The sequence below is a fragment of the Zingiber officinale genome, chromosome 8B, assembly GCF_018446385.1.
Source record: "Zingiber officinale cultivar Zhangliang chromosome 8B, Zo_v1.1, whole genome shotgun sequence".
Lineage (NCBI taxonomy): Eukaryota > Viridiplantae > Streptophyta > Magnoliopsida > Zingiberales > Zingiberaceae > Zingiber > Zingiber officinale.
In genome coordinates this window covers 21,608,052-21,622,142 of record NC_056001.1, presented here as the reverse complement: position 1 = coordinate 21,622,142, position 14,091 = coordinate 21,608,052, and the positions used below count along the sequence as shown (strand labels likewise).

General features: G+C 37.3%; 2 protein-coding genes across 3 annotated transcripts; both read right to left on the bottom strand.

Moving 5' to 3' along the window:
• Positions 1-2,175: 2,175 nt before the first annotated feature.
• Positions 2,176-7,470, bottom strand: LOC122017113 (pescadillo homolog). 2 transcript variants are annotated; one of them, XM_042574620.1, is made up of 2 exons: positions 6,751-7,470; positions 2,176-2,482 (listed from the first exon to the last, which is right to left on the bottom strand). In XM_042574620.1, the coding sequence occupies exon 1, from the start codon at positions 7,307-7,309 to the stop codon at positions 6,773-6,775; it is 537 nt and encodes a 178-aa protein (XP_042430554.1). In that variant the 5' UTR covers positions 7,310-7,470; the 3' UTR covers positions 2,176-2,482; positions 6,751-6,772. The 2 variants fall into 2 exon arrangements, with proteins under 2 accessions (XP_042430554.1, XP_042430553.1); XM_042574619.1 differs by lacking the exon at positions 2,176-2,482 and adding an exon at positions 3,828-3,933 and having other exon boundaries at positions 6,751-7,392.
• A 139-nt stretch (positions 7,471-7,609) lies between these two features.
• On the bottom strand, positions 7,610-11,018 carry LOC122017112 (probable protein S-acyltransferase 6). Its single transcript, XM_042574618.1, has 5 exons — positions 10,854-11,018; positions 10,567-10,749; positions 9,684-9,989; positions 8,300-8,533; positions 7,610-8,226 (listed from the first exon to the last, which is right to left on the bottom strand). Exons 1-5 carry the CDS (start codon positions 10,968-10,970, stop codon positions 7,741-7,743), a joined length of 1,326 nt encoding a protein of 441 aa, XP_042430552.1. The 5' UTR covers positions 10,971-11,018; the 3' UTR covers positions 7,610-7,740.
• Positions 11,019-14,091: the final 3,073 nt, after the last annotated feature.

The window sequence follows — 14,091 nt, the reverse complement described above, 5'->3', positions numbered from 1 at the left end:
GAAAGTCGATTTGGACAAAAAAAATATAAAATTTGTAAAATAAGCTAAGGAAACTAGCGTAACCTATTTGAACACTTATAGAAATACCTTATACCTCGATTCGTTGGTTGAATCCTTCACTAGGGAAGGAGGGTAAACCCTAATTCTCTTCCAAGAGACGAAGGAGGGGAGATTTAGGATAGGGGAGGGCTGTGTTGGGACCCTTGGCGGCCATCTTGAGGAAGTGAATTGTTTGAAAAAGAAAATAATACCTTTCCTGTTCTTTTAATTCTAATTAAAAGCAACTATAATAGTAAATGAAAATGACAACTTAAAAGATGAGACACTAGATTTACTTGGTTACAACCTAGGTGGTTGTTAATCCAAGACCAATGAAAGCACTAAAAGAAAATCTCCTTCGTTGAAGGTGAAGAAGTCTCTTATACTTATTGAAAGTTTAGAAAGTTGCTAGGAAAGTAAACCAGTGTTGATTCAAAAGTCGTTATCTATTTCCTACATCTAGAGGTCTTTTTATAGCTCCTGGGAAACTCTATACGTGGGTAGAAGACGCCTCCAACAGACTGGAAGGCGCCTTCGATGAGGCGCCAAAGGATAAAGCTTTATCCCTTGGCAATAGTAAAATTAGTTTGGTTGAAGTCGCCTTCCATGTACATTGAAGGTGCCTTCCATGAATGGTTGAAGGCACATTGCATACACATTGAAGGCGCCTTCTAGCAAAAGGCTCTAGAAGCTACCGAGCTTCACTCTCTTCCTCTAGCTCTTCTGCTTGGGTGATTTTAGCCAATCGAAATATGGCTCACCCGAACTCATTTTTCGACCTTCTCCTTGAGTAGGCTTCCGCTCCGGCTTCTCGTCCCTTGGAACGTCGCACACGTCCTTTCTCGTCCACCGGTGTACTCTTCCATAGCACCTCGTCCCTCGGATACACCGAGTCTGCCGACTCCCTTCCCGTGCTATCCTTCTCACTAGTTGTGTCTTCCGCTCGACTTCTTGTATTCCTAAGCTCTTGCACATTTAGATATAAGGTTCAAACATAACAAGACCTAACTTTAACTTGGTTGATCACATCAAAACTATCACGGGGTTCCAACATGCTAGGGAAGGAGGAGGGTTTCGTCGCCGATATCTTCGAAGAGACGAAGGATGGGAGACTTAGGGCAGGGGAGGGTTGGGGAAGAAGGAGATATCGTTGGACGTTCGATGGACGTGGAGAGATTTCGACAGGCGTTCGATGGACGTGGAGAGATTTCGATGGGCATGGAGAGATTTCAACCGGCATTCGATGGGCATTGAAAGATTTAGGATAAGGAGGTAAAGAAAAATGAGCATAGAGAGATTTGGAAAAGATGCAACAGAGAGAATTTTTTTTTTTTTTAATGCTAACGTGAAAATATCCATGTGAGAGTTCACGTTCGATGGACGTGGAGAGATTTCGATGGGCATTCGATGGACGTGGAGAGATTTCAACAGGCATTCGATGGGCATGGAAAGATTTAGGATAAGGAGGTAAAGAAAAATGAGCATAGAGAGATTTGGAAAAGATGCAACAGAGACAAAAAAATAATTTTTTTTAATGCTAACGTGAAAATATCCATGTGAGAGTTCACGTATGTCTAGACGAGATTTTGAGATGTATACCATTTCTCTAATATAGCTTTGAGCAAATTATAAAAAAGATGTTAAATGATGAAGTCTATTTTGACAATTCTTTTAGACTGGAATTATAATTTTACTTTTTAAAACTTGATCCAATCATGTTTCATGCAGTCTTGGAAAATCAATACCATAGTGAAAGAAGTTTTTTATTCTTATTTTATAACCTATAGAAGATAAAATGTAATATTCTTAATTATAAGGGACAAAGAAAAAGATAAATTATAGTGCAAAATGAAATATTTTCTAAATTTTTCTTCTCCCATATTTTAAACATGTTTTTAACGTTTTTGCCTTTACAGAATGAGAATGAAAGCCTTGAGTTGTCAACCCTAGTCATTAGTCACATATTGAACATCTCTTCTTCTTAGTAGTTCAACTGAAGGCCACAATACAACTACACAACTCTAACCCTTATTATCCTTCATCATTATCATATCATAGACTATATCTATGTTCTGGTCGAAGATGCAACATGACACTAACAATAAGGCAACTAGATAGGAATTTGAGAGTTGAGAATAGTCGAGTTCAAACTAGATTTTTATATAACCGGATTTGATGGAATTTTATCTATACCCTGGAAAATAGCAAACACAGAGGTATAACTGCCACTCTAGCGTGTTGATTGCTATTAATCAATCCGTAGAAAATGATAAGAGAAAAAATATATTGCACCTAATACTAAAATGCATAGGATGAGAAAAGCTAAGGGAAATGACAAACAAATCAACAGTGTTGATTGTCACTGGTGAGCTGCAAACATCACAATTCTAAAGGGAATGAACAACTGGCTGTTACACGATCTTATCCGCCAACTTCTACTTCCCTGCATAAGAATCCAACCGGTGTGATATTAGCCTCGTGATCTGTTGACAAGGTATGGCATAAAGAATAACGCAGCAGTTTCAGATAACAAAATAATTCAGAGTTAAAACACGCTTCAACATCACTCTTCTTCAAGGAAGGCGATTAAAAAAGCTAAACAAACACCAAGTACTATGAATAAAGCAAATCATTTCATACCATTTAGCAATATACAGGCATACACAATCTCAAGTTTTCATGTAAACACACTTTAACACATCACAGTGGGCATCGAAAGTTGATCAAACAATAGGTCTTCTATCACAACATTGCAAATAGAGAATCATATATCCATATTACCTTCATGCCCTAATATTTCACACCTCACACTGCGTGTATGTTAAAACTCAAACCGCTTACAGTGGAGAAAAATGCTAACATATAGGGTTGGAGTTGTCAAACGTCCAGCATGACTTCATTGCCCTCCATAAGCTATGTATCTGATCATATTGTTTTGATTTACTTTAATGGATTCGAAGCTTTAAATTAGGATATGGTATCAACCGTACTTGGATCATTCATGTTGCATAAATTACAATCCTATAGTTTTCAGAACTTAAAAACAAACATGGGATTCCCGTGATAAAGCTATACTTAGTCCCATAAATGACTCATACTGACATGGACCACAGCTTATCCACTCCTAGTCAAGATTGTACAGATCACATCCTACCCAGGATCAATGAAAGCTTGCTCAACCCTAAGCACAAGATTATAAGATCCCACACTTAAACAAAATATCATTTTGAAAATTATATTTGAAATTTATAATTTATAACATATTATTTTGCAATATCTGGTATCATGATAAATATTTCTAAATTTGTATTCCATATGTTTTCTACATCAATGCTGCAATGTACAACAGAAGGAAAGAAAAATAGCTTTCACACTAGTTTCTCAATTTAACTATAATGCTTCTTGCAGTATCCAAAAGTATTATATTTTATCTAGCTAGCTTATAAATAAAATACATTATACATGACAACAAAAAAGGTTAACTTTTCTGTTGAAATTTAAAAGAACTTCTCATATAATTCTTTTTTTTTTTTTGAGGTTATATGATATTGAAAAGATGTCTACTTTTCTGAAAGTGTGTGAACTTCAAATTATTCTATTAAGTCAAGCTTGTTCAAATCAACGACATTGGAACAATGAAGGGGCATAGGATCAAGCTATGGATTGTGAGATTCTAGTTCAAGTCCTACTTGAGAGTTTGATCATGTAAGCAAGTTTGGATATTAGGTTCATAAATCCAAAGATCCAAATACAATCTTGATAACTATGATTCTAACTAATATTTCACTCAGAAGAATATAATATCCAAAAATCAGGTACTGATAGGCTTTACTTTCTCCAAAATCCTATTTGCAATTTGTAAGTGCATGCTCATTTGCAGTTTCCGTGGTTTCTCTGACAAATCAAAAGCAATATAAAAGATATGTTATAATGTACTAACTTGTTTTGGTAAGCAAATTAAGATTTTCTGTATCATGTATGAATCCGAAGCCAAAAAAAAGATGCTAGATGTTAGCAAAAAAAGTACACAAATTTCACATCAAATAAGTGAGAAGACATTAGAAGAGAAATTGATAACTAATCTCTTGTAAAATTTTACAATTCAATAGATAAGAGATATTATAAAAAAGAAAAAGCGTTGATGAATGAGAAACCTAGTGGTACTTCAACTTGGAAGCATATAGTGGGGGCATTTGTAGCTTCCAACATGGAAATACTTCTGACCACTATTATCCAAAAAAGGAAATTAATTAATTCTTGAGTTAATACATTGCCGATGCTGTAAAAACCCAAGGGCATTTAGGTATTTATTTCACAAAATCATAAAAGATCATAGATTGGAAGATACCTTGTTCAAAATGTGGTTTACCGAGAGGATAGTTCCTCCCACAAGTTCTCGGATAATCCAAACTTATTGACGTAGTATTTATTATCTCATTTAGTGTATGATCCTTGTGTAGAGTGCAATCATTTGTTGAATGATGCTCATCTCAAAGCAAAATTCCTTAAGTGGTGCCCCATATTCTCCTCATTAATCATAATTGATGACCTAGCTTAGTCGACTCTTCGACCTCATCCTTGTGGTGATTAATCACTTCAAAGGTTTATTCTTGTTTAACAACAAAACCCCATAACTGTATCTTGTTCAATCAATAAAGGTGATAAAGTCCTTTCCATTTCTCAATATGTCACAAATATTATGGCGTGCCAGTTCCAAAGGTTTAGTGTTTCTTTCAATTAAAAGAAAAAACAACTTCGTCATTGTAGCCTCACACAAATCATGCACTTGAACCTTGAGCCAAACTTAAAATTTGGCCATCAGCTACAATTTTAGTAGTTTTTTGTAGTGTCAAAGTCGACATGTTCTAGACACACATGCCAAAAATTCAAAAAACCCAGTTGAATAAGTGTAGGAGGCTTATTGCTCAGATTAGGTTCTACAAAGGTTGATTTGAATAACCCTCTCTTAAGATATCTCTTGCTTACAAAATCTCTTTTCTTCGTAAGTACTACCTAGTCGACATTGAATTGCAAAGAAACAAAAATATTTCAACTCCATCTTCAGAGAGCTTTAACCAGATAAATTAGTTAATCTTCTAGCATGTCTTGACCAACATAAAATAAAATACTGAATTAATTAGCAATTTATATTAGCTAATCTTCTATGCCCTTTACATTAAGAATTTTGGGATTAGGCTGACAACTTATATACAGCTTCAATTTCTGAACTACAAATCACAAGTAGTCAATTGATCAATGATTATAATTACCATTCCACTAAGAATCATGGGATTGTTAGGATGCCAACTTATAGATGAATATTTTGACAGCCACTCAACGCATGTTATGGAAAAAAAACTTATATAGCATTACCTTCTTCTGTACACAGTTTCTCGATTTATTGTATCTCCAATTTAATGGTAATAAATATATAGACATAGTTTTCTATTTATTGTAGCCCTAATTTGATGAAAAATAAACATATAACACATCTAAGCAGCTGATGTTTTGCATCATGCTAACTTCGACAGTTCTATCAATTTCCAGAAGCATATTTCTTTGCAAAGGTAGCCAAAACGTTGAAGTGTGTGGAGGGCCATTGCATACAACTTCACACCCCACAATGAGAAAGAGGCAATTCACCCAGGTCCCTAAAAAAGTAACCAAAAAACAACACCTGTGCCTTGACAGATTTCCCACAGGATGCGTTAGTAGCTCAGCTGTAATTTCTGCAGCAGGAGGACAATGGCCATCTAAGTCCTATCTGACACTTGAAGCTAGTCATGTAAGTAAAGTAGACCTTTCACAAACAATATAATTAGGTCAAAATTTTACGTCTAGACGGAATTCGTCAACTGATGCCCAACCGAAATATCTAAAACAAGACAATTTATTCCATTCACAACATACATCAGCCGAAACATACTGAACCTCCAGGCTCCAAGTAATATGGGGGAATAAGAGATGGGAAAAAAACCATACGGGATTTTTTTGGGCATAAAACAATATTCGAGCATCCAAGGGGGAGAGGTGATAAAGGAGAGTACAGAACTCTCTCAAGAGGATTTATGATTCTAAACAAATAAAAAAGGGGCAAACAGATGTTATCAGGGGTATTGCTTCTTCCTATAACACATTTTAAAGTTTATGATACTATATCTGTAAAGTTCCGATTAGGACCAAGAACCATATCTATGACATATTGAAAGAAAATTCTTGCTTCTTGTGAGACATTTTTCAATTGATATCAAGATGCCTACATGCAATTTTAACAACTTAGTAACCATAATTGACCAAATAATAGGAGCCAGTAAATCATGAATAAATTATTTTCTAATTCAGTTCTTGATTAATATAATGCATGAGAACAGAAATTTTCTCCAGTGATCCCTGCACATGTGTTTTCTCCAATTACTCGATTTACTATACTGATAAAGCATACATATCTCTAAGGATGTTATTTGTCTGCAGTCTTTTTTTTGTAGGTTTGCCTGTCATCTGAATGTCATGTATAATATATATTTCAAGTAAACAAACCTACTATTTAAAACATAGGCACAGGCAAAACGTCATCTTAGCAAAAAGAAACATTAACTGTTCCTCCCAATCATAGTAAATTCTAGCAAGCAAGAGAATTGTGACAATTGCTTTCACAACAGATCATGAAATCCACCATGGAAATAGACATAAGAAAACTCCCACTAAACTTACCTCTTTAAAGCCGCATTACACCTCATTCGCTGTCATCACTATCATCTCCACCCTGATCGGGGTCGAAATAAGACCCTGGAGGAGGAGGTTCCCGCCGACGCGTCCTCGAAGGAAGGATGTTATCAAGATCGATCTCTGCCAGTGGATCATCCACGAAATCGCTGTCATCACCCTCCTCCCCTCCAACCGCGTCGTCACTATCTCCGCCGCTGCTTTCATCTCTGCCATCGCTGTCGTCGTCCTCTTCCTCCTCTTCCTCCACCAGTATTCCTTTCCCTTTGTCCACCGCCGTTAGCGCACCCTTCCTCTTGACGGCCCCATTAGGGTCAGCCATCGTTTCCTCATTCTGTCCGTCTTCACTGTTGGCTGCATCTTGGGGTTGCGGAACAGGGCCAGATGCGATCTCCGGCTTCTGATGCTTCAGCTTCTTCTCCGGCTCCCCCTCTCCTTCCTCAGGGAATTCGGCATCAGGCTTGCGCTTCGAGGGAAGCAGAGGACTGGGGATGGATCCTTCTAGGGTTTGGGATTCGGCCTCTTCACTGGTCTCGGCCATGGTCATTAGGGTTTTGGCGTAAAGGGGGGTTTGGGAGGGATATCCGTTCCCTCTGGGGTGGAATGACTGAACAGCGACAGGCAGACCATTAAATAGATTGGAAAGATTTCGTTTTACCCCCCTGAAGTTTTTGATTTTTGCTAAGACTTACGATCTTGAACTCCTCGTACTCACCTCTTTGTTTTTTTTTCTTGGCGAACGTCAGAAAATCTCTCACATTAACAGTAATGCATTCATGTACAAGCACATAAACTCCACGTTATGTTTCTGTCTATACAAAATAAGAATAAAAAATACAGGCAAGTGTCCTTGCATGCTGCTTCGTGAGTCTGCTACTTAGGAGATCCACTTCCATTTAGCTGGACTTGCAGCTGCAGTTTTCCCCCTCTTTTTTTTCATCAAAACCGAAGGTTAAGCAACTGTTTTTTGACTGATTGTTAAGCAAATTCATGGTTCATTACTCTATCATCATATCCATGTGTCATTTTAAACTCAACAGATAAGCTCTCCATGTCTTGTTTCTCCTGCCAATCTTGGTCCATTTCGAAATCTTTAACATGTTTTGGTGTTTCCCAATTGCCTTTGTCTGCAGAAAATGCTGAATGTGGTGTCTTGGAGCCGAATCTTTCTATTGCTCCGAACTGAAACTGATCCTCCATGCCTTCAAGCTCTTCTGCAGCAGCATTGTGCCGTTTGACAGCTATCTCCAGGTCAAAGCCTGGCTTCATCATACGTGAATTCATAGCTCTCCCCATAGAATGTGATGAAGAGAACCATGATGAATCCTCTTTAGTGATTGCTCTGAAATTATTCATGGATTTAGGGATTCCTGAGAAGAGGATCTCCTTGACGTTATGAATGCATCCATGGTTATATGGATTCTTTTTGCCGTCGTAACGATATCTGAAGTTCTCATATGTTGTCTGCAAGCATATTACTTGTGAGACATGGGACTTTGCATATTAGGAAGTACAACTTTAGCATTAAAGAACTTACCTGATTGGTGCAAACTAAGTAAAGGTGAAAAGTTGACAAGCCTCCAACAAACCAAGCTCCTATGAATGTATAAATGATGAGAATTCCAGAGACAGGTGATTGCAGAACAGCTTCCCAGAGATTGCAGTGATATGCTTCCATGATCTTTGTGAGGTTAACCCAGCAGAAGGAAAAGACGTATAGACATAGAAATGTCGTGGACGTGACAAACATAAAAAAGAAACGATAGTTCCTCTGCTTGCACAAAATAGATAAATATAAGTCTCGATGAATGAAACATGTGTTGTCTGAGCATGCTTGGAAATTATATTATTTTTATTTGACAATTAAAAAGTTTGAAGCTAACCAAGAATAGAATGACTGGTATACACAATAATGAAATGCAAGGACTCAAAAAGTTTGCTATAGCACGACAACATGTCATGTATATAAACAATGGCTACCCACCCCACCTTTACAAGTGAGTTAGGAGTAACCAAAACTTCATGCTCGAGCAGTATAAGTTACAGTCCTATCATTCTGACTGCGGCATCAATAAATGAGCTTCAAGGGCCTCTCTCAAGCCATCAAAAGGTGTGGAAATCTAGCACTGTCTTGGTCAAAGCCTTCCTTCCATGAATCATCTCAAATTAAGAGTTAACATTAAGCTCTAGATATAAGAGGGCCAACCTCAAGTTATCATATGTTTGTCTTGCTAACTGGAATCTCTTAGAAGAAACTATACAAGAAATAGGAAAACTGAAAGCATTCAAACACGCAAGTCTGTGCAACAAAAAAAGGTTATGTATTTTCAATTGAAAAGGAGGTAGTTCGTGGAAATAAGTTGTTATTTGAACATTATTCCTGCAAGTAAAATTCAACCAACATTGAGATGATGACTCTCCTTGGTATTAAAAATTAGCCTCTAATGTGTTAAAAACGGCCAATGACAACATCAAGAAGAACGACGGCATAATACAATAGCTTAGGGTGGAAGCTAGTAGTAAATGAGAGGAAGAACTTGATGAATTTGAACAATGAAGTTTTTCAGATTGCAAGTCAAGGTTAGCAGAACCACCTTGAACGTCAGGACCTAAGAGTAGCTAAAACCTGGGCAATGTTAAGTCAAATCAGGCTAAGTTTTTAATTCCAAGCTACTCTTTATTAATCTTATCCTTACTAATTTAATCTGACTAGTGTTGTATCAGGACATTGGCTACCAATAATCTGGAAGAATGATGGCACTTTTAGTTCATGAGATATTGACTCTCTTTTTTATCCAATTCTATCTCTCTTTGCTTGGCATCAGAACTCTAGTTAAATTAAATTGCATCTGATTCGTGACCATGGACGATTCAACATTTTAAAACAAATAAGGTGTAGAAAGTAAAGAAGAAAATCATACTCTTCCGATACACTGGCCAACCCAGGGGCAATGATGATCAAATCGTTCAACACAGTTGTTGCAAATTGAGCAATGGGAGCAACGAGGCGGACGATAAAGCATGCATGTATTGCAATATTTGACTTTCACAACAATGCCATTAACAAATACATCCTTGGTCAATGGCAAAACTGAGCCGCCATAAGCTCCTGACCACTCTGCAGAGATAGTGGAGTTGCTATCAACATCTGTTAGTTCAGGAGGCTGTGCATTGCGAGGAACAATCCCTGGATCTCTGCCCGAAGTGAGAAATAGCATAAGAATATCCTGCATATAACAAAACCAAGAATACTGATGATACTATTAATGACAGATCAAAAGCTTCCAGTGAATGCTAAAATGGACTTAAGTTCACAAAACCATCACCCCTGCATTTTGAATTACAGTTATGTTATTTCTGTGTTAGAGTTGAAAATTCTAAACTAGATTGTTCTCTTACAAATTCTTGGGGAAGTAAATTTCGATCCAGTTGTGTGTTGGCTTATTATTATGATCATTTCTCAAGAATAATCATGGACACTGGGGCTTTACATCTGATGAGTCTTTAAGTTTTTAGTTGCATCTTTATTTTGAAACTTACAATATATACACACTTGATGTCGAAGGTGTAAGTTTACTTTCAGAAGGCATAACTGAGATGAAACAAAAGAAGCACAACTAATTGTGCATAAGTAATTAAGTTGTCTGAGCCTCACCCTGCAACAAAACACATTCCTTTATTTGTCTAAACCCACCCCATAAAATTCAATCTAAAACTGATGTGCTAGCTGGAAAAGGAATTCTGCATAGTAAGAGAAGCTAAACCATAAATGATGAAATAATATTACGAGGAAGAGCCACTCACATAAGCAGTAAAGACAACAGCGAAATCAACAATAAAATTTCCCAAGTGATGCTGAAACTCATTCACCAACTTGTCTGAAACAAATAACACAAAGAAGATAACTGGGACAACAATGAGAGGTACTGTGAGCGTTAAGGATCTCACATCTGGACCAAATATAAGTCTCCCTCCGAAACAGAATTTCTTCAAGAGATTAAAATGGAGATAATTAGTTGCTTTTTCAACTTAAGAGCATCTATCAGATTGATTAGCTGCAAGAAAAAGCATGAGGTTGGGGATCTAATTACATTGCTTCCTTTCCACACTTGATACAACCGCTTTGACGCACCATCTGTCTCAATGATCTTCTGATTCGAATCAGCAGTATGATGAGGAAGAGAGTTTTCGGACATTTTACCTTGCATCCTATTAATATCTGATAAAACAAATTATATTGCCAACGTGTTAGTATCAGAAACATCAAAGCAAGTTTCCCCTTTGAATTGGAAACAATGTTAACTCCCCACAACAAAATGCATGTCAACCAGATTAAAAAAATGACAGATTCAGATCATTGCTAAATTAAATTGCCAAAGTAATACCAATCTAAGGTGGTAACCATTCATAAAATTGATCTCATAGATAAAATAACTGGAAATAACAAACAATAATGAAATATCGAATTAAAGATGAAAACTTAGACGAGGATCGAAAGAAAACCACAATCCGAAGAGGATGAAGGGACTAGGAACAAGATTGGAACATCACCTCGACCAAGAAGAAACAATGGGGCGAAACGGGGAAAACCCTAGGCCGTGGCTACGCGCGATTCGGTTCCAAGTCAGCCGACCAGTTTACCACCGACAAGCTGATAGGATCGGCGACCCCAGGCCTAGGTAATGGTCAGAGGAACTACGTGTCGGAATCCCGAGCTCATCGGCGGCTGGACGAGCTCCGATTCAGCGACGACGCAGCGGGAGGCGGGGGAGGAAGAATTGATGCCGGTGCTCTTTGTTATCGTTTTATTGGAAGCTAAAAATGGAGAAACCGCGCGAAGTAGGCGATGGTTGGTCGATGAACGGGCGCGGACCAAATGGCAAAAAGAACCCCAAATTGGATGCAAAATGACATCCGTGTCCTCACCTTTCTTTATTCGAGCCCAAAGGCGTAATCGATCCAGACACACCGTAACTTGATAATTATAAAAAGGCGCTCAAATTTTTCGGATCTTCCTTTCTCTCTCGTGCCAAATCTAACTTTTTACTCTGTCGTTTTCATGTAATTTTTCTCCTTTTCTTCTCTTTCTTCTCATTAATTTTTTTTAATTTTTACTCCTCCCACTAAGGTTAATCTAGAGTATCTATGAGTAGCCTAAAATAAATAATAGAGTACATCTTTAGAATCCTTACTATTTTAAAAATTTAAAGAACATAAATGAATATAATCTAAGCTCTCTAAATTGATCAATGAATTTTGATTAAAATTTATTGATAAATTAAAACTATTTAAATTTTTATAAACTTGTACTCATATGATAAAATTAAGTAAGAGAATATTACATATGATGTCAAATCTTAGTTCTGACAAAAGACATGATATGAAAGGACCGAGCACAATATGGACCTGATATGAGAGGATCAAGCCCAACATGATTTTGCTCACAATATTCCTTTAATTAGAATCAATGTTTGACGTCATATCTACCTTCTTCTCACTCAATTATACCGAATGAATGCAAATTTATAAAAAATCTAAATAACTTAGGTTCATTAGTGGATTTCGGTTAAAATTCATTGATCAATCTATAGAGTTCATATTGCACTCATTTTATATCCCGTGAATTTCTGAAGTTACAAGAAGTCCAGGTGTCCTCCATTACATGTTTCGGGCTCTCCGGAGATGCTCCAATATTATGCTAACTTTCAGCTATAATATTTTGGCCTAGTCTCCTTGAGACTAAGACCAACATGAACCTAATTTGCTCAAATCAAGCCCACGTTGGGCATGATATTCTCATATCATGCACACATTGGGTTTGATCCTCTCATATCATACCCACACCATGCTTACAATGTTCCTTTAATTAGAACTAAGATTTGATATCATATCTATCTTTCTCACTCAACCCTACAGGATGAGGGTAACTTTGCATAAATCAAAATAGCTTAGGTGCATTAGTAGATTTTGGTCAAAACCCACTAATCAACCTAAAGAGCTTAGATTACAAACATTTCATGTCATGTGTGAAAGTACTCCTCGGTAATTTTGATGTAGTCAACCAAGTTCAGTTAAGTTCTATTGTGTTTGATCCTTGTGTCTAAGTGTGTAGGAGCTTAGGAACACAAGAAGTCGAGTGGAAGATGCGGTTAATGAGAAGGATGGCACGGGAAGGGAGTCGACGACTTCGGTGCATCCAAACGATGAGGTGCTGCGGAAGAGTATATCGGTGGACGAGAAAGATGTGCACGACGTCTGAGGGACGAGAAGCCGGGGAGGAAGTCTGCTCGAGAAGAAGATCGGAGTTGGGTTTGGGCGAGCTCAATTCCGGATGAACAATGCTGAAAACGGAGCGAAAAATGATTAATAAGGGAAGTTGACCATTTCCGGATGAACAGTGCTGAAGACACCCTGAAAGGCTTTGATCAAAGGTGCTTTCTGTGAACAATACTGAAGACGCCTTCAAGGGATAGAAGGCACCTCACCTTCGTACTGTGTATCGAAGACGCTTTCCAAGCTTTTGAAGCTAAGGCACCTTCCGATAGTCGTTAGCGAAGATAAAATTTTATCTTTGCACGAATAAAATTTAATCGATTGAAGGTTCCTTGAACCCTCTTAAAGGTGCTTTTCACCCTCGGATAAGATTTTTCAGGAACTATAAAATGACCCCTAGAGCTAGGAAATATAAATACAACTGTAACTACAACTCTTGTAATCTTTCCTAGTAATTTTTGAACTGTTAACATGTGTAAAAGATTTTTTCGCCTTCGACGAAGGAAAATTTAGTGAGCTTTCATCTACATTGGATTAACAACTATGTAGGTTGTAACCAAGTAAATCTTGAACTTTTACCTACTCTTTTAAGTTTGTATTTCTCTATGTAAATTGTTTTTTATTAATTAACTTATGATACTAATCTAGCTAAGTCAAAAGAAGAAGAAAGAGGTTGTTTTTATATTACAGGCAATTCACCCCCTCTTGTCGACCCCGCTGCACCAACAATTGATATCAAAGCCAGAACACCTCAGAAGGACTAACTATCGACTGAAACACCGAGATGATGATCGGACCAAGCATCTATCTGCCAACATTTGAGGGGGAGTTTGAGTTTTGGAAACATAAAATGGAGGTCTTCTTCAAGACGAATTTCAACATCATCTTAAGTATCAAAAATGGTTTCAAAGTACCCAAAACAACAGACAAAAAAAAACTTGAGGAATACCGATGGAGCAAACAACAAAGAAACGAATTCATGACTAATGGTAAGGCTGAATTTCATCTACTTAATGTTCTACCTGTGCATGAACTTGAAAGAATTGGCGACTATAC

Coding starts and splice junctions, on each gene's coding strand:
- LOC122017113 (XM_042574620.1), bottom strand. CDS start 7,309: ATGACCATGGCCGAGACCAGTGAAGAGGCCGAATCCCAAACCCTAGAA.
- LOC122017112 (XM_042574618.1), bottom strand. CDS start 10,970: ATGCAAGGTAAAATGTCCGAAAACTCTCTTCCTCATCATACTGCTGAT. Junction 10,750..10,853: donor AAGTGTGGAAAGGAAGCAAT/GTAATTAGATCC, acceptor AATCTCTTGAAG/AAATTCTGTTTCGGAGGGAG. Junction 9,990..10,566: donor CTGTTGTCTTTACTGCTTAT/GTGAGTGGCTCT, acceptor TGTTATATGCAG/GATATTCTTATGCTATTTCT.